Here is a 20,809-nt window from a genome sequence, read left to right as displayed (position 1 = left end):
CTAGTAATCTGTGGACGTCACTGACATTTTTGACGTCTGTCTGTCAGTGACAGACGTCAAAAAACTTCGAGGTGTCTGATTTCGGGGTGTTTACAAAATAATATAAATTATTATTTTGGTTTTTAAATAACACATTTTATTTATTTTGTTTTGAATATATAAAGTGTTGTCAAGTATGGGTCCTCCACCGGTTGTTACTGGCATTTCTCCAAAAGAAGGCCCTCCCGGAACAAGAGTAACTATTCGTGGGGAGTTTCTTGGATCCAGTCCCAGTGATCTAATTGGTAACTATTATTTATCATTAAAAGTTTCAATAACTCCATTACATATTTAGTAGAATTTTAAGCATTTCGCTTTTTTACCCTTTGCAGGATTAAAAATATGTGGGTGTGACTGTCTTTTATCTGCGGAATGGAAGAGCAAAAATAAAATAGTCGCCAGGTCGGGCCCGTGTAAGGGTCGGGGTGATATAATTGTGACGACTAAATCGGGAGGCGAGGGAACATCTACTGTGCAATTTAGAGGTAAAAAGAACCATGTAATTGACTTAACATTATGTCATCAAGGCATTATTTTCTAATGAGTATTTTTTCTGCAATCAGGTTATCATGAGTCTATAGGACCTGTTAAGGAGAGTGCCGTGTGGGTGGAAGAAGCAGCTCCACCTTCCCTACCATGGGGTAGGAGACCAATGTCCCCCACTGTTTATACCCCTCCAGATCCCTTGGGTCTCTCCACTGAGGGAGATGAGAGCAAATTCCCAGAAGAAGAACTTAATGAGCTGTTTCCAGAAGGGTAAGTTATTTATATTAAGATCTATTTTAATAGAAGCCAAAAATTACAATAAATTGCTATTAACTCATTCCATTGTTTTTTTTCGTTTTCTTTGTTAAGAAAATTCTGATACACTTATGCCTGTTTTCACCAACCGCCTCCTAAAGCTAAGTGGTCCCTAGCGATCGTTGCGCATCAAATATTTCCTTAAACAAACACATTTTAAAAAACATAATGTTTTGCAAAAGTTCTTACGTGTTACGTTACGTTACGTTTACGTTACAAAATTCGTGAAATCTTGAAGGATAATATGTACCCTTAATGGCCGCTAGGGGACCACTTAGCGTTAGGAGGTGGTTATTGAAAACAGGCATTAGAATTTAGATATTAAAACATTTCTCTTGTAGATCAGGAAAGTTGACAGATGAAAGTTTTCAACCTCTGTGGTATCTTTTGGAGCATCACAGCAACACATCATTTGAAGATCTCAAAGCTGGAATGGTGTTTTTGCAGAGAAAGGTCAAAAAACTCTTTAATTTTTTAAAATAAAACTACAAAATGTTGTATTTAAGTTAGTATGTTGTTAAAAGAATTTAAAAAGTGTACATTAATTTAAATTTTTTAACCCTACAATATCTTATTTAAAAGAATTTTTCAAATCAACACAATGAAAGAAATTGTATTAAAGTTTAGACGAAGTTTTATTTGTTTAAAATAAAAAAAATTACAGGTGGAGGGGCAGAAAGAGGGGCAACTCAGTTTCTTAAAAGCTAATACAGGAGCTGTGATGGATCAACTAGATCGCTTGGTTTTACTGAAAAATATGTTTGAAGAAGATCAGAGGAAGAATGGAAAGGAACCTCTTCTAAGTTTACAAGCGGCTATTGAGGGTATGTTCTTTCTCTATTATAATTTATAACAGCTACAAATAACACTGATTTACCTTAGAAGATACTCTCAGTAGAAAGATAGCATTCATTTAATGTTATCAATCTTAAGTTAGACAGACAAAATTCTTGATTGAATCACATCAAATTATAAACAAGTCGCAAGTGTAAGACTTGCGACTTGTTTATAATTTGATTGATTTTGAGCAATGCTAGACTGTAAGTAGTAATAATAAGTATCAATAAATATTTTAAATTGTTGTGATTTGTGACTTTTTCATTTATTTAATTCTAACTTATTTTTCAGAATCTATAACACTTGCGGACTCATTATTCTCTGAGATACTGGCGCGCAAGGATCACGCGGACAAAACGCGCGAAGCATTGTCTCTGTTGACTCGGCACAAGTTCCTCTTCCAACTACCCGCGTCCATCGACAAGAACATCCGCAAAAAGGAGTATGATCTAGTCGTAAATGATTACACTAGAGTGAAGAATTTGTTTGGAAATACTGATGTCAAGGTGAGTTTAGAGAGCGGAGATGTAAAATGTTTGTGTTATTCAGTATGAGTATGAATGGTATTCAGTATGACCAATGATAAATTATAATTATAATATTATAGTGTACTGGGTACCCTCATGCTGAGTGTTATTATAATATAACTAGCTGTGCCAGCAAACGTTTCTTTGCCATATGAAGTATTTCACCCATATTATTTTATTGAAGTGTCTAAATAAGTATGTCACCATGGCAAGGATGTTGCCATGCCATGGTGACATACTTCACCACTATCCCATCGCACAAACAATGGTCGCCGTCAGTCTCGAGTTGTAATAATTTACTATTATATATTCAACAAATGCACTTCTCAATATAATAAGTACCCAGTAGTCGATTCTCAGACCCACTGAATATGCATATAAAATTTGGTTAAAATCAGTATAGCCGTTTCGGAGGAGTACGCGGCCTAACATTGTGACACGAGAATTTTATATATAAGATTAAATTATTCCAGCTCTTCCAAAAAATCCTTGGTGAGATTGATAAAAAGATTGAAGAGTTGAAAGTGGACTTACACACTAGAATGGTCACAATGCCTTGTAATGTTCAGGATCAAACCAAATATATCAGGTAAGTTTTTGAAGAAATTACTATGAACTGTACAATATTTTACTGGTAATATTGTTACATTATTATAGTAAACTGTTGTAATTTTTTAAGGCTGCTTATCAGTTTGAATTGGAATGGAGACGCGGCGTGGGACGCCATACTTGCCCGCAAAGAGTATCTTATGTGTCTTCTGAATAAAGTTAAGGATCATTTTAAACAAAAAGAAGAACAGGAAACGAATGATAAAGGTATCTTTTTAGTCATACAGAAGATAAAATAGAAAATATATAGACGTACAAGCATGACAACCAACTAAAAATACGCCGAGTCAAAGAAATGATTTCACGAAACTTACACGTTTCGTGAAATCATTTCTTTAACTCAGTTACTCTTCCATAGTATCGTATTCTGATGCATAATATATAGTTTTTTTTTTACTAAACTTTAATGTAATTTTTATCTTCAAGGTCGTAAGTCAGGGCGTGACTCTGGCAGCGGCGTGTGGGGGGCGGGGCGCGGGACGTGGTGCGGCGCGGCGTGCGGCGCGCTGGCGGCCGAGCTGCACGCGCTGTGGCCGCTAGCACGACGATACTTCGCCGATTTCGCCGGCACGACAGCTGACCCGCAACGCCAGGACCAGCTGAAGGTAATATGAATTTACAAACTACAAAGTTTTGATATGAATCGGCTAATCGACATAATTATTATTTGTGGTTGATGGAAAAAATAAATAAATATCGTGACAACGTTTCACATCACACATCATAATAGCACTATATTCAACATCACAATATCACCGCACCCGTCGATCGTGGAAAAACGAGACACAATAGAATTTATATTATGTCTTGGTCACCGGTGACTGTATGGGGCTTGATGAATAAACGAAAGTGATAGCTAAGTGATATTTAACACTATTACTACAATAGTGTTAAATATTACTATAATGGTAAACCTTAATTTAACTTTCATTAAATCAACTGAAATATAAAAATAAATCAAAAACCGTTTAATTTCATAGAAATAAACCTTATTGCTGCTGCGGAACCCTTCATGGGCGAGTCCAACTCGCACTTGGCCGATTTTTTAATTATTGGAGATTGTGGAAAAAACGGGGGAAATTATTTGAAAGGGTTTATTTCGTGAACTACTGGATAAATTTTTATGTTATTTGGCACAGATATGAAGTGTAATGTGCCCGATTATTGGTTTTTTAAATTGTTGTGTTAATTCTTATCAGGAGATGATAATCGCCGCCGTGGAGCTGTTCTCGGAGCACATGCGGGCGTGCCTGTTGCCCGCGGGGGGCGGGGCCGGGAGCGGGGCGTCGAGCGGGGTAGGTGCGGACGTGATCCGCGCGCGCCTGCTCGCCAACCTGCAGTACTTGCGCGAGGCGTACGACTCGCTACTCAAGTTGGATCTGCCGTCACAGGTAATAAAATTTCCTATTGCAATAATTGGGCTATTCGTTAATGGATATAATTACACGCATCGAGACGCATCGTTACATTTCGTGCGTATAGAAACTGTATAATGTAACGGAATAAAACTTATCCTCCCTAGTCCTAAAAAAACTAGAATTCAGACTCAACATTCACATTTAATCCAAAAATTAAACGCCTGTGCCAAGTCGTAATAAAAGAAGACACATAATATTTTAAACATAAATAAACATCAAAGGTCAAATAGCATGTCACATCTTATTACTTCTTGTTTCCCTAAGAACTGATCCTTATCTTACCTTTCAGCCGCTAGCTATAGTGGAGAAGATAATATTCGAGTACCGCGTGTTCGGCATGACGGTGTTCCTGCAGCGCGCGCACCGCCGCGTCAGGGCGCTGCCGGACAAGGAGACGTGGCGGATCAGGGAGTACACCGACTACGGCGCTATCACCGACCTCGTGAGTTGTAATATTCGAGTACCGCGTGTTCGGCATGACGGTGTTCCTGCAGCGCGCGCACCGCCGCGTCAGGGCGCTGCCGGACAAGGAGACGTGGCGGATCAGGGAGTACACCGACTACGGCGCTATCACCGACCTCGTGAGTTGTAATATTCGAGTACCGCGTGTTCGGCATGACGGTGTTCCTGCAGCGCGCGCACCGCCGCGTCAGGGCGCTGCCGGACAAGGAGACGTGGCGGATCAGGGAGTACACCGACTACGGCGCTATCACCGACCTCGTGAGTTGTAATATTCGAGTACCGCGTGTTCGGCATGACGGTGTTCCTGCAGCGCGCGCACCGCCGCGTCAGGGCGCTGCCGGACAAGGAGACGTGGCGGATCAGGGAGTACACCGACTACGGCGCTATCACCGACCTCGTGAGTTGTAATATTCGAGTACCGCGTGTTCGGCATGACGGTGTTCCTGCAGCGCGCGCACCGCCGCGTCAGGGCGCTGCCGGACAAGGAGACGTGGCGGATCAGGGAGTACACCGACTACGGCGCTATCACCGACCTCGTGAGTTGTAATATTCGAGTACCGCGTGTTCGGCATGACGGTGTTCCTGCAGCGCGCGCACCGCCGCGTCAGGGCGCTGCCGGACAAGGAGACGTGGCGGATCAGGGAGTACACCGACTACGGCGCTATCACCGACCTCGTGAGTTGTAATATTCGAGTACCGCGTGTTCGGCATGACGGTGTTCCTGCAGCGCGCGCACCGCCGCGTCAGGGCGCTGCCGGACAAGGAGACGTGGCGGATCAGGGAGTACACCGACTACGGCGCTATCACCGACCTCGTGAGTTGTAATATTCGAGTACCGCGTGTTCGGCATGACGGTGTTCCTGCAGCGCGCGCACCGCCGCGTCAGGGCGCTGCCGGACAAGGAGACGTGGCGGATCAGGGAGTACACCGACTACGGCGCTATCACCGACCTCGTGAGTTGTAATATTCGAGTACCGCGTGTTCGGCATGACGGTGTTCCTGCAGCGCGCGCACCGCCGCGTCAGGGCGCTGCCGGACAAGGAGACGTGGCGGATCAGGGAGTACACCGACTACGGCGCTATCACCGACCTCGTGAGTTGTAATATTCGAGTACCGCGTGTTCGGCATGACGGTGTTCCTGCAGCGCGCGCACCGCCGCGTCAGGGCGCTGCCGGACAAGGAGACGTGGCGGATCAGGGAGTACACCGACTACGGCGCTATCACCGACCTCGTGAGTTGTAATATTCGAGTACCGCGTGTTCGGCATGACGGTGTTCCTGCAGCGCGCGCACCGCCGCGTCAGGGCGCTGCCGGACAAGGAGACGTGGCGGATCAGGGAGTACACCGACTACGGCGCTATCACCGACCTCGTGAGTTGTAATATTCGAGTACCGCGTGTTCGGCATGACGGTGTTCCTGCAGCGCGCGCACCGCCGCGTCAGGGCGCTGCCGGACAAGGAGACGTGGCGGATCAGGGAGTACACCGACTACGGCGCTATCACCGACCTCGTGAGTTGTAATATTCGAGTACCGCGTGTTCGGCATGACGGTGTTCCTGCAGCGCGCGCACCGCCGCGTCAGGGCGCTGCCGGACAAGGAGACGTGGCGGATCAGGGAGTACACCGACTACGGCGCTATCACCGACCTCGTGAGTTGTAATATTCGAGTACCGCGTGTTCGGCATGACGGTGTTCCTGCAGCGCGCGCACCGCCGCGTCAGGGCGCTGCCGGACAAGGAGACGTGGCGGATCAGGGAGTACACCGACTACGGCGCTATCACCGACCTCGTGAGTTGTAATATTCGAGTACCGCGTGTTCGGCATGACGGTGTTCCTGCAGCGCGCGCACCTCCGCGCCAGGGCGCTATACATACACACCTTTGACCAAATATTTAACTTTTCGGTACAATTTGGAGATTATTAAAATAGGCTATGAAGCAAATAGATAATGTGTCTTTATGTTAGTGAAAGAATTTTAGAATCAGTCCAGCAGGTCCAGAGATATACCGATTACAGTGTCACAAAATAATACTTTACAAATACGTTACTAATACGTCATAATATCAGTACAGACTATAGATTTGAGACAATAACGTCATTGCCCACAGCCGCACCTCCTCGAGTCGTACATAGACGAGGCGCTATCGTCCATCCACAAGTGCGTGTCGTGGGGCGGGCGGCGCGAGAGCTCGCTGCTGGGGGCGGGGGAGCCGCGCGCCGCCCTACACTCCCACACGCAGCAGATCCTGCTGGCGTACGTCGCCGTGCTACAGGACCTGGCGATGCAGGACGCTGACCAGGTAATGGAGTTGGGACCAGGAGAAATGTAAACAATAAGCTTAGTGTGACCACCTAAGGCACTTTTTCTCCTTCTAGGGTAAAATCAACATATTAATGTGTAGTGTCAAACTGAAATTCTGAAAAAAAAAACTTTCTGTTATTTATCATTTCTTTTGTGGCTTTGCAAAGCTAAACGTCTTTTTAGCCAACCATTTGACTATTTGGTAGTTGTTGGTAGTTTAAATTAGTTGGTAGTTTAATCTAACTAGAGGCTATAACCAAACTCAGAGGGAGTTTGGTTATAGCCTCTAGTTAGATCTGAGATCGACTAGTTAAACTAAGAAGCTCCTAGACTCTCAATTTTAATTTTATAACCCATACGAGGAATAAGACCTATAAAAGTTACATGACGGATAACCAAAAATAAACTCTACTGTGCAAGTGTGGCTTAGGGTGTTAGCAACCTAATGGCATTTAAATAATATCCCAGGAGTTCAACAATACGAGTTTATCCGTGGCGCTAGAGCAGCGTGCTGAGGAGCGGGGTGCGGCGCGGGGTGGAGCGCGGGGAGGGGCGGGGCGAGCGTGGCAGCAGCGGCTACTGTTGGCCGCCGCCAACGCGCAGCGTACGCGGTTGGCGTCCTTGCCGCATATAGCTGAGACATTCGAAAGGTTTGGTAGCCCTGATATTATCTAATTGTAGCATAATGTTGTGTTATCACCAGTGATCGGAGTAGGTAGATTGAAATGAGGTTAACGATCCGAAACGTACGTAAGAATATGGACATTCCCTCGAAATCCCGGACTGTGTTAATGTTTTTAAACCGAAATTTAAATTAGTAGCTGTATTATTAAAAAAAAGTAGTAAATAAATAACTAGATAATTATTTACATATTAATTTCGTAATTCGTTATTCAATTTTATAAATAAAAACATTGCAAACAAATGTTAAAGGTCCCTGCTATTTTCTTTTGTTTTTATGGCCTCACCCTGGCCATGTTAAATGTTAATGAAGACAGCGACAGAAAATGTATGGATTGTCAAAACATTTTATAAGTAACTTAAACTTACATTGTGATAAATAATCATTCAATATCAGTAAACGCGGTCTTTAACTCGTTTAAATTTTAATCTTTAAAATAAGAAAATAATTCCACAACCAACAGGTTCGAGTTCCCAAAGCCAGCACTAGCACTGCAGACCGCTGAGGAGGCGTTGAGCAACTTGGAGTCGAGTATCGCTGAGACGTATTTGGAGCACAAGGGCGACCCACTGGTGGGCACGATCGAGCCCAGCATGTACATGGGCCAGCAGAGAATAGACCCCGACACGGTGGTAGAGGACGCGCGCCCGTATGTGTACGAGATCATAAACAACTTGATTGCCGTCCATGCTGAGGTAGGTTGACATTTACATAATATTTGTACTACAGATATATCCTATAACATTATGCGCCAAAATATAATTTTACAATAAAAAAATCGGCCTGTGCGAGTTGGACTCGCGCACAAAGGGTTCCGTACCATTACAAAGGGAAAACATCCAAAAATTGTGTTTTTTGCCCATACAAAAAACACAGTTTAGCCCGCCTTATTATGTTTTTATTTGTTGTCTTTAATTTGTTTTTAGTATTTGCTGTTATAGCGGCAACAGAAATGCATAATTTGTGAAAATTCCAACTTTCTAGGTACTACCATTCTTGAGATACTGCCTGGAGACGCCATGGAAGATGTGTCTGTCTGTCTTAGTAATAGGGTCCCGTTTTACCCTTTGGGTACGGAACCCTAAGGGTGGGTTGCACCAACTTAGTTTAACTATGACTATAACTTTAACTATACTTTTACTACAATGCAAAATGTCAAATCTTTGGTTAAAGTCAAAAATGGACGCCATGTTTAACCACTAGCTGTTGCCCGCGACTTCGTCCGCGTGGACTTCAGTTTATAGCGCGCGGTGTCAACAAAATTGGTGTCAAAAGCTTTTTAAAACCCTGGTACCCCTTAAATCAAAATACCCAAAACAGCCGTGTAGTGTGCACATAATTTTTTTTTAAATTAAACTTTTTATACCAAATTTTAAAGCTTATTAAGCTTACACAACTTAGCTGCATTACACAACTTTAGCTCTACCCATAAACTATTTAGTATTTATTATTGGTATGCTGTTGTTTCTGATATCTATGTTAGGTGAGTTATTTGATAACGTGTATAACAATCGAAAGAATCGACCTTCCTCTTATAGAAATACATATGAGCAAGCGATAGCGCGATCTAGGCGACTCTTGGCGCCATCTGTTATGAGTTTTGGAACTAACTTAATTTGAACAAATTTACGCATAAACACCCCCTTACAACCCCTTTTCCAGTAAAAAAGTAGCCTATGTCCTTTCTCAGGCTTTAGACTATCTGTATACAAAATTTCAATACAATCGGTTCAGTAGTTTTGTTGCTGTTGTTTCTGATATTATCTAAGTTGGTAGGTGAGTTATTAATTAATAACGTGTATAACAATCGAAAGAATCGAGATCCAACTCAACATGGTACCACCTCTTACAGTGTTGCCCGAAATCCCCCCAAAATTCGGGATTTCAAGAAAAATCCCCCCACAAATTATAAAAGAAATTTTTTGTTCATTATAAATGGGAATTTCACAAATGGATACGATGAATGTACACTATTTCGGCAATAGCGTCCAATCTTTACAGAATCAGCATCTTCGCGAGCTCCTTGATCATTTTTATGGTAAAAACGGGACCATAGTACTTAGATTTCGCCGTCTGTTCCCAGATTTTTTCCTCCAACAATCCCCCCAAAAAATTGTTCCCCCCAATTTTCCCCTCATTACCTAAAAAAACCCCCAAATTTGGGGGGATTCCCCCCAATCTGGCATCACTGACCTCTTATAGAAATACGCATGAGCAAGCAATAGCGCGATCTAGGGGACTCTTGGCGCCATCTGTTTTGCATTTTTGGAACTAACTTAATTTGACCAAATTTACGCATTTTCACCCCCTTACAACCCCTTTTCCAGTTAAAAAGTAGCCTATGTCCTTTCTCAGGCTTTAGACTATCTGTGTACAAAATTTCATTACAATCGGTTCAGTAGTTTTGGCGTGAAAGCGAGACAGACAGGGATACTTTCGCATTTTATATAATATGGCGACCATTTTCGACAGGGCTTTAAATGCACGTGGCGAAAAAATTAACTAACGCTGTCATTATACAAAAACGCCATTTTGACAGTTCTCCTTTACCAGAAGCGCCCCACCCACGTTCATTTATAGCCTTGTCGGACCAGCTGTCATCTGTCAAATTCTGTGGTCAAAGTTAAGGTTAAAGTTAGCCTTAACTATTATAGTTAACTATTACTATAATAGTTAAGCGCCGGGCGGGTGGGCGCGCACTAGCGGCCAGGCCGCAGCGGCCATCGAGATAGATACCTTAGTATGAAACCGCCATAGACCACGCACACCTGGCCGCACGCTGTCAAGCGGCCACACCAACTTTCGATGGCCGCCGCGGCCTGGCCGCTAGTGCGCGTCCGGGCTTATACTTGTAGTTAAAAACTTTGACCATAACTTTAACTTTAACCACGCCTCTGGTGCAGCCCACCCTACGAGTAAGAAGGTAAAAATTACGTCCTACACATGATGTCATAATACATAATATGTTTTATACCTTTTTGCATCTTTAAAGTTAAGTATATTTTGCTAAACATTGTCATGTTATTATGGTAACTCGATATCTATGTCGTCATGTGGAGGTTGGTCTTCCATAAAAAAACATTTACCCAGTCGGTAATATCCTATTATCTATCAAATGTTTTATTTTAAAATTTAAATGTTCTAAAATCTTAATTTATCAACATCTTAGAAAATGTTCTTAAAACTTTATTTACCAACATTTTTCAAAATGTCCTTAAAACTTTATTTACCAAGAAGTTTCATTAACAAGTTTTAAGAATAGAATACATAATATGTACTTACAATAATTAATATACGTACATTAAAATCTTCTAGTGTCTACTGTAAACAATACTACTAGTATTGACACCAATGAATAGGCATTAGTAATAGCAAAGTAACACGTCCCTGATCTGAATACTAATTTAGTTGGACGTGTTATTGTTGAGAACTGTTACTGCCAATAACCTATTTAAAAAGCATTGTAAAAAAAACATATTAAAATATTTCCGATTTGTGACCAACAGATGTCGCTGCGTACGCTCTAGATCGCGCTAGCGGTTGTACGAAGCCGTTTACGTATATGCGGCCAGTTGAATCATCACTTTTAACTTTGCGCAGAGGCAATATCGTAACCAATGAGGTTAATCTGAGGTGCGATTATTGCTAGTTGAAAACTTTACCAATACCCCGCCGTGTGGACGTGAAATACCGTCCGCTATGGCAATTTTTGAAAGGCCGTAATTGGCCACATAAATACATTATACAACTATGCATCTTATCTCGCTTTTTAAAAAACGTCATTATGAGTCAAGCGTAGAACCGAGAACGAACGTTTATTGTAATAGGTTAAGACCCAGTTTCATCAAGCAATGTTAAATAAATAATGGTTTGTTAAATCAGTTAATGGTCTGTTAGAGCTATCGAGCGTTCCACCATGCCCTAATGTCATGTTTGTGATCATGTTCCTGCTATGGAGGTCCGTTAAATATTTAACAGGCTGTTATATGAGTCAAAATAACAACTTTTAAAGACAATAATATGCAATATCAATAAAAGAATCTGTTTTGACTTTTGAGTCTTTACGCCATGTTTCCGCTACGTCCTTATTATTAATTACTAGCTGTTGCCCGCGACTTCGTCCGCGTTAGCATAGTAGATCACATCCCAAGTATTATTTATTGTACAAAAATATTCAATATACAGAATTGACTTTCCTACGATTTTATTATATACAGATTTTACGCGCGGCTTTGCTTGCGTAATTTAGGAATTTCACGCAACCGTACATTTTTCCGCAAAAAATAGTCTTTGTTCCTTAACGTGGTCTATTCTTCATGTTTGCCAAATAACATAAAAATTGCTCCAGTAATAATTTTCCTCCGTTTTTTCCACATTTTCCTCTATTTCTTTGCTCCTATTAGTCTTAGCGAGATAAAATATAGCCTATAGCCTTTCTCGATAAATGGGATATCTAACACTAAAAGAATTTTTCAAATCAGACCAGTAGTTCCTGAGATTAGCGCGTTCAAATAAGCCCTTTCATATACTTTCCCCCGTTTTTTCCACATTTCCCTCTATTTATTCGCTACTATTAGTCTAAGCGTAACAAAATATAGCTTATAGCCTTCCTCAATCAATGGGCTATCTAACACTGAAAGAATTTTTCAAATCGACCAGTAGTTCCTGAGATAAGCGCGTTCAAATAAGCCATTTCAAATAATTTATCCCGTTTATTCGACATTTTCCTCTATTTCTTCGCTCCTATTAGTCTTAGCATGATAAAATGTAGCCTATAGCCTTCCTCAATCAATGGGCTATCCAACAGTAGTTCTTGAGATTAGCGCGTTCAAATAAACCCTTTCATATAATTTCCCACGTTTTTTCCACTTTGTCCTCTATTTCTTAGCTCCTATTAGTCTCAGCGAGATAAAATATAGCCTATAGCCTTTCTCGATAAATGGGCTATCTAACACTGAAAGAATTTTTCAAATCGGACCAGTAGTTCCTGAGATTAGCGCGTTCAAATAAGCCCTTTCATATAATTTCCCCCTTTTTTTCCACATTTCTCTCTATTTATTCTCTACTATTAGTCTTAGCGTTATAAAATATAGCTTATAGCCTTCCTCAATCAATGGACTATCTAACACTGAAAGATTTTTTCTAATCGGACCAGTAGTTCCTGAGATTAGCGCGTTCAAATAAACCCTTTCATACAATTTCCCCCGTTTTTCGACATTTTCCTCTATTTCTTCGCTCCTATTAGTCTTAGCGTAGTAAAATGTAGCCTATAGCCTTCCTCAATCAATGGGCTATCCAACAGTAAAAGAAGTTTTCAAATCGGACCTGTAGTTTCTAAGATTAGCGCGTTCAAATAAGCCCTTTCATATAATTTCCCCCGTTTTTTCCACATTTCCCTCTATTTATTCGCTACTATTAGTCTTAGCGTAACAAAATATAGCTTATAGGCTTCTAGTGTCTACTGTAAACAATACTACTAGTATTGACACCAATGAACAGGCATTAGTAATAGCAAAGTAACACGTCCCTGATCTGAATACTAATTTAGTTGGACGTGTTATTGTTGAGAACTGTTACTGCCAATAACCTATTTAAAAAGCATTGAAAAAAAAACATATTAAAATATTTCCGATTTGTGACCAACAGATGTCGCTGCGTACGCTCTAGATCGCGCTAGCGGTTGTACGAAGCCGTTTACGTATATGCGGCCGGTTGAATCATCAATTTTTACTTTGCGCAGAGGCAATATCGTAACCAATGAGGTTAATCCGAGGTGCGATTATTGCTAGTTGAAAACTTTACCAATACCCCGCCGTGTGGACGTGAAATACCGTCCGCTATGGCAATTTTTGAAAGGCCGTAATTGGCCACATAAATACATTATACAACTATGCATCTTATCTCGCTTTTTAAAAAATGTCATCATGAGTCAAGCGTAGAACTGAGAACGAACGTTTACTGTAATAGGTTAAGACCCAGTTTCATCAAACAATATTAAATAAATAATGGCTTGTTAAATCAGTTAATGGTCTGTTAGAGCTATCGAGCGTTCCACCATGCCCTAATGTCATGTTAAATCACCTAACACGGCGCTAAATTTAATTCCTGCTATGGAGGTCCGTTAAATATTTAACAGGCTGATATATGAGTCAAAATAACAACTTTTAAAGACAATAATATGCAATATCAATAAAAGAATCTGTTTTGACTTTTGAGTCTTTAGTCTTTACGCCATGTTTCCGCTACGTCCTTATTATTAATTACTAGCTGTTGCCCGCGACTTCGTCCGCGTTAGCATAGTAGATCACATCCCAAGTATTATTTATTGTACAAAAATATTCAATATACATAATTGACTTTCCTACGATTTTATTAATACAGATTTTTCGCGCGGCTTTGCTTGCGTAATTTAGGAATTTCACGCAACCGTACATTTTTCCGCAAAAAATAGTCTTTGTTCCTTAACGTGGTCTATTCTTCATGTTTGCATCATCAAATCGGACCTGTAGTTCCTAAGATTAGCGCGTTCAAATAAGCCCTTTCATATAATTTCCCCCGTTTTTTCCACATTTCTCTCTATTTATTCGCTACTATTAGTCTTAGCGTGATAAAATATAGCTTATAGCCTTCCTCAATCAATGAGCTATCCAACAGTAAAAGAATTTTTCAAATCGGACCAGTAGTTGCTGAGATTAGCGCGTTCAAATAAACCCTTTCATAAATTTCCCCCGTTTTTTTCGACATTTTCCTCTATTTCTTCGCTCCTATTAGTATTAGCGTGATAAAATGTAGAATATAGCCTTCCTCAATCAATGGGCTATCCAACAGTAAAAGAGTTTTTCAAATCGGACCAGTAGTTCCTGAGATTAGCGCGTTCAAATAAACCCTTTCATACAATTTCCTCCGTTTTTTCGACATTTTCCTCTATTTCTTCGCTCCTATTAGTCTTAGCGTGATAAAATGTAGCCTATAGCCTTCCTCAATCAATGGGCTATCCAACAGTAAAATAATTTTTCAAATCGGACCTACTTCCTGAGATTAGCGCGTTCAAACAAACAAAGAAACAAACACTGCAGAATTATAATATTAGTATAGATTTTCATAGTTATGAATAATTATTTATTTTCACTTTGCCAAAAATTCAGCCTTCGGATTTTGCTTGACATTGCAAATATACTAACTTGTATCAAAATTACCAAACCGAAATATGTAAATAAAAGTTTGTATTATGATTCATGTTTTCAGCTTTGACAGATAATAATTATTAACCTGGTAAATTAAGAAGAACTATTTTAGTGTAACAAATGTATGCGATCAGTGATATTTTAATTTGGTCGCATTATCTACTATTATACTACTATGGAAGAAAGTGACACATTGCAGCAAACATGTCGTATTAATCTTGTACATTGCAATTTCGTCGCCTTATAACAAGAATGAACGAATTGATAGTTGTTCACTCGTTGTTCACTTAACATTCCATTTACTAATTCGCTGTTACATTTTTACTGTGGGACATAAGTATTTTAACAGTCTGTTTAATTCTCCAAGATCCGTTAAGCTGTTACATTTTTACTGTGGGACATAAGTATTTTAACAGTCTGTTTAATTCTCCAAGGTCCGTTAAGTAATGCCTTGTTAGGATTTAACAAACAGAGGTTGGTGAAATTGGGTCTTAGACCCAGTTTCATCAAGCAATGTTAAATAAATAATGGCTTGTTAAATCAGATAACGGCCTGTTAGAGCTATCGAGCGTTCCACCATACGCTAATGTCATGTCAAATCGCCTAACACGGTGTTAAATTTTAATTCCTGCTAGGGAGGTCCGTTAAATATATAACAGGCCGTTATAATAGTCAAAACAACAACTTTCAAAGACAATATCCAATATCAATAAAAGAATCTGTTTTGACTTTTGAGTGTTGCCGCCATGTTTCGCCACATCCTTACATATTATTTATTATTTTTCATGTTATGCATAATTATTTATTTTCATTTTGTCAAAACTTCAGCCCTCGGATTTTCCTAGACATTGCAAATACACTGACTTGTATCAAAATTACCAAACCGAAATAAGTAAATAAAAGTTTGTATCATGATTAATGTTTTCAGCTTTAACAGATCATAATTATTAACCTGGTAAATTAAAAAGAACTATTGTAGTGTAACAAATGTATGCGATCAGTGATATTTTAATTTGGTCGCATTATCTACCAGATGACGTATTATACGAATAAGGTGAAAATGACACATTACAGCCAACATGTCGTATTAAACTTGTACATTGCAATTTCGTCGCCTTATAACAAGAACGAACGAATTGAATGTTATTCACTCGATGTTCACTTAACATTGTGTTTACTAATCCGCTGTTAAATTTTTACTGTGGGACATAAGTATTTTAACAGTCTTTTTAATTTTCCAAGGTCCGTTAAGTAATGCCTTGTTAGGATTTAACAAACAGAGGTTGGTGAACTTGGAGCGTAGAATAAACGTACCTTAGGTTAGCTGTGCATAAGGCATATTATTATACTCTGCGCACAGGCTCCGAGAAATTGCCAAAAATATTGTGTGTGGACTGTGGAGTGACTTTTAGATGGTCCCCAGCTCTGATTTCTCAGAGATTACGAGCGGAGTATAATTTCTTATTAATTTAAGCTTTCATGATCAGATGTATTGAACAACCGTTTTTTTTATGCAAGACGTTAAAGACCGGTTTTTCATATATTATGCACCGATTCTTTACAAATCTCCCTTACGAATATTAAAAACTCTTGGCCCTTTATCGATTCCTTGAATGCGAATACTTTGAGTCGCAGAGGATAGTTTCTGGCACTAAAAAATGTGCGGATTTCCGCGGTTGTTGCAAAGTTGTAAGCTACATTAATTCTCCTGCAATTTCTGAGATGAGAAAAGTTTATATTTTTTATAACATTGTTAATTGGTTAATGTATTCGTCAGCCAATCAAAAGTGCTAGCGAATCCTTTTACTATGCTTAAAGCCCTGTTTAAAACCTATGAATCTGAGCATGAGTCGCTTAACCTTTATTTACCCCCTTTTGACAGACTGCCGCGGCCGAAGTTTAAGTGACCTCTAAAACATGCTGTGGGGGCATTGCGTAGCCATAACCTATATTATGTTTGTGATGTAGTCTGTTATTGATTAGACATAGATATAAGGTTAAGTCGATTGTCTTTCTAAAATCTGGCTGTGTTTTGTCTCTTTTGTGTACAATGAAGATGTTTTTATTTATTTATCTATGCTTTTGTGTTCAGGTGGACAGCATCTGCGGCGGGGGCGGCGGGGGCGGGGGCGGTCGCTACGTGCGCAACATCTGTGAGACGGTGTGCGACATGGTGTGCGAGGAGCTGGCGCGGCTGCTGCGGGGGGCGGTGCCGCCGCGGGCCCCCGCCTTCCGCGCCCGACTCGAGCTGGCGCTCCTGCAGGCTGCCTGCGTGCAACACCTCACTCCGAAGGCTGAGTAAGTTCAGTTTAGGGATCCCACACAACTGCGAATTCGCATCCCATCGCAAATATCTGCGACAAAACTGATACAAAAAATTATATTTCGATGCGATGCGAATCCGCAGCTTTCTCTGGGAGCCCTTATTAAGGCTTTTGAGACATTACCAGTCGCCAATAGCTGACATTTGCAGAAGGCGCCTGATAGTGGACATTGCATTTACAAGAATAGCTGTGTGTGTCGAGGATTAGATTAAACTAGCTATCTGGATGCTGGGTATGCCTAATACAAGTAAAATACTTACCAGGTGGTCCCAATCTCTGCTTTATTTGTTAAGTTGAAACTGTAAATTGTAAAAATAAATATTTTTGATTTTTAATTTTTGATTTTTTTGGGCATGCTTCATTTAATGCAATAGTAGTCCAGCGCCGAGCCAGATCCAGTTATTCTGGTACCGACTACAATATTATAGTTTGTGCGTTTTATGATGATATGCGTGACACATTATAATTGACAATAGTAGGGAAGTTACCTAACAAAAATTAATCGATAGTTTAAAAATATCGAATCACTTCGTAAAGGAATTGCAATCGAAATTATCGATTTCGTACTGACATTTCAGGTGTGCCGGCGTTTTAAGATGGCCGCCCTTTTTTATCGATTTGATTTCGATTCAACCGAGTCAATCTCTATTGACATAAGTTCCGTTTCATGCATATGACATTTTTCAAATGTTTTCGTAACAATAATTTTATACTCCTATTTCAAGTTAATATTTATATTTTTTATTAATAAGTTAACATTTAGCATCTTTTCATGTTTATTCATTTACAATTATAGGAAACATTTGTTTTTGTAGATGGAATATAATTTATTACATTTTGATTTTTTTTGTTTTCTTGTAAAAAACCCCGTAGCAAGGAACATGAAAACTGTCACCCATATCATCTTAGAACGCACAAACTATAATGTAAATATTATCATAAATTCTTTAAAATTTAACCATCATTGAATCTTTTTTTCCAGAATTCTTTAGTGTAAGGGCCTGTTCCACCACTTTCTGATAAAGTGCCGAATAGGCTATTATATAACAGCTTTTTTGACAGATTCTCCATACTTGATCTGTCAAGTTAATTGGTGGATAGCCTATTCGGCACTTATCAGGAAGTGGTGAAACATACTCTTAGAGGACTAAGGCTGCGTTTCCACTGAAGCGGAGCGGAGCGGAGCTTAGCGGTGCCGAATTAACCAATCACCATGCTCGAAATCTTCGCTGTCATTCCGCTGGAATAGCACGATTGGTCAATTCGGGCACCGCTAAGCTCTGCTCCGCTTCAGTGGAAACGCAGCCTAAAACTACTTATTGCTTTTCTTACAACTAAATTACAATTAAACCATTTCCAGGAATTATTTGAGTGAGACTTTGAAAACCATTCCACCGCTGGAAACTCAGGAGGAGAAAAGGTGAGAGTTTTTACTATTCTGTATATAATATATATTTTTATTTTAACATTAAGTATAAGTTACGTAAAGCTTAATAGTAGGAACATGTTTGGGAAATCTCAAGCTTTTAATTCTTATTTTTTTATGAAATATGCCCCCTTATTGTACGAGCAAACGGGTCACCTGATGGAAAGCAACTTCCGTCGCCCATGGACACTCGCAGCATCAGAAGAGCTGCAGGTACGTTGCCGGCCTTTTAAGAGGGAATAGGGTAATAGGGGAGGGTAGGGAAGGGAATAGGGAAGGGTAGGGAAGAAATAGGGGAGGGTACGGAAGAAATAGGAGAGAGTAGGGAAGGGAAAAGGGTAGGGGAATGGACCTCCGGTAAACTCACTCACTCGGCGAAACACAGCGCAAGCGCTGTTTCACGCCGGTTTTCTGTGAGCCCGTGGTATTTCTCCGGTCGAGCCGGCCCATTCGTGCCGAAGCATGGCTCTCCCACGGAAAATTCCCCTCCAGTGAGCTGTAGTTCATCCATCTGTTTTTTTTCCATAAGAATGTATGTTTCCAGTGTGATCAACAATTTCCACAAATAAGCTAGAAATATCTAGTAAAAAAATATACTCACTCATTAGATAATGTTGAGTACTTAATTAATATTTAAAATGTTTCAGACGCATGGAAACGCTCCTACAGGGCATCAAACAGAAGATGTCTCTACAACTCGCGAGCCTCAACTGTAACGTCGAAGTCATATAAATCACATTGCGAAATGTATAGAAAACTATATTAGGTGAGCCGTGAGACTATTATGAATTATAATTAGACTAGACAGGTGGCTTTGGTAGATAGTAAATATTAGAAAGTATTTATAGAAATACTTGTTATATTTATACCTATAATTGATATGTTTGTAAAAAAAATATGCCGGTCTCAAAGCAATGTTTAAAGGAAATAATATTATGTAACATAAAGTAGTTTATATTGGAACTAGCTGTTGCCCGCGACTTCGTCCGCGTGGACTTCAGTTTATAGCGCGCGATGTCAACAAAATTGGTGTCAAAAGCTTTTGTAAAAAAAAAACCTGGTACCCCTTAAATCAAAACAGCTGTGCAGTGTGTACATAATATTTCAATTTTTTTAATTAAACTTTATATTTTATGCCAAATTTTTAAGCTTATTTAGCCCCGCAATTACACAACTTTACCCATAAACTATTTATCATTTCATATCAGTTTAAGGTTATGTCACTGGCTCACTGCATAGATAAAGTACTGATTTATTAAATAACGTAATAAAGAAAATAACAATAAAAAAAATCGAGAATTGAATGTAAGATAATACCACCTCTTATAGAAAGACTTTTGGGCAAGCGTTAGCGCGATGTAAGAGACGCACGGCGCCATCTATTATGCATTTTGGAACTAACTTAATTTGAACAAATTTACGCATTTTCACCCCCTTACAACGCTTTTTTCCAGTAAAAAAGTAGCCTTTGTCCTTTCTCAGGCTTAAGACTATCTGTATACAAAATTTCATTACACTCGGTTCGATAGTTTTGGCGTGAAAGCGAGACAGACAGACAGACAGAGATACTTTCGCATTTATAATATTAGTATAGATTAGTATAGATGAGTGTAACATATCCCATACTAATATTGCAAATGCCACAGTATGTATGTCAGTCATCGCTTGACGCTTCCACGGGTAAACCGATTTAATTTAATTTATACGTGGGAGAGCCATCCTTCGGCACGAATGGGCCGGCTCGACCGGAGAAATACCACGTTCTCACAGAAAACCGGAGTGAAACAGCGCTTGCGCTGTGTTTCGCCGAGTGAGTGAGTTTACCGGAGGCCCAATCCCCTACCCTATTCCCGTCCCTAGTCCCTACTCTCCCCTATTCCCTTCCCTTCCCTTCCCATCCCTACCCACCCCTATTCCCTCTTAAATGGACCTGCAGCTCTTCTGATGCTGCGAGTGTCCATGGGGGACGGAAGTTGCTTTCCATCAAGTGACCCGTTTGCTCGTTTGCCCCTTTATTTCATAAAAAAAATGAAATTTGGTATAGACTTATATATTTTGTTATAGAGAGTACTATGGACATTTTGTGTGTCCCGGAAAAGGACATCGGATAGTTTTTATCACGAAAAAATATAATATGGTTCCAGCGAGATAAACATTTAAATGTTACGTACATTTTTACTGTTATATTTTAATCTTAAT

The 20,809-nt window shown here is 40.1% G+C and overlaps 1 protein-coding gene and 2 non-coding genes across 3 annotated transcripts; all 3 read left to right on the top strand.

Annotated features, from left to right (window-relative positions):
* The first annotated feature begins 89 nt into the window (after nt 1-89).
* Nucleotides 90-19,564, top strand: LOC121729352 (exocyst complex component 2). The gene is made up of 17 exons (XM_042117829.1): nt 90-284; nt 372-524; nt 603-795; nt 1,182-1,293; nt 1,505-1,664; nt 1,969-2,183; nt 2,678-2,793; nt 2,884-3,020; nt 3,240-3,418; nt 4,013-4,204; nt 4,521-4,673; nt 6,801-6,992; nt 7,463-7,644; nt 8,140-8,371; nt 16,953-17,158; nt 18,545-18,604; nt 19,258-19,564. Exons 1-17 carry the CDS (start codon nt 176-178, stop codon nt 19,340-19,342), a joined length of 2,676 nt encoding a protein of 891 aa, XP_041973763.1. The 5' UTR covers nt 90-175; the 3' UTR covers nt 19,343-19,564.
* On the top strand, nt 11,265-11,404 carry LOC121730018. The gene has a single exon (XR_006036056.1). It is a non-coding gene; the product is annotated as a U4 spliceosomal RNA (small nuclear RNA).
* On the top strand, nt 13,405-13,544 carry LOC121730019. The gene has a single exon (XR_006036057.1). It is a non-coding gene; the product is annotated as a U4 spliceosomal RNA (small nuclear RNA).
* Nucleotides 19,565-20,809: the final 1,245 nt, after the last annotated feature.

Source organism: Aricia agestis, chromosome 8, assembly GCF_905147365.1.
Source record: "Aricia agestis chromosome 8, ilAriAges1.1, whole genome shotgun sequence".
NCBI classification, from domain to species: domain Eukaryota; kingdom Metazoa; phylum Arthropoda; class Insecta; order Lepidoptera; family Lycaenidae; genus Aricia; species Aricia agestis.
This window is presented reverse-complemented; position numbering and strand designations above follow the sequence as displayed.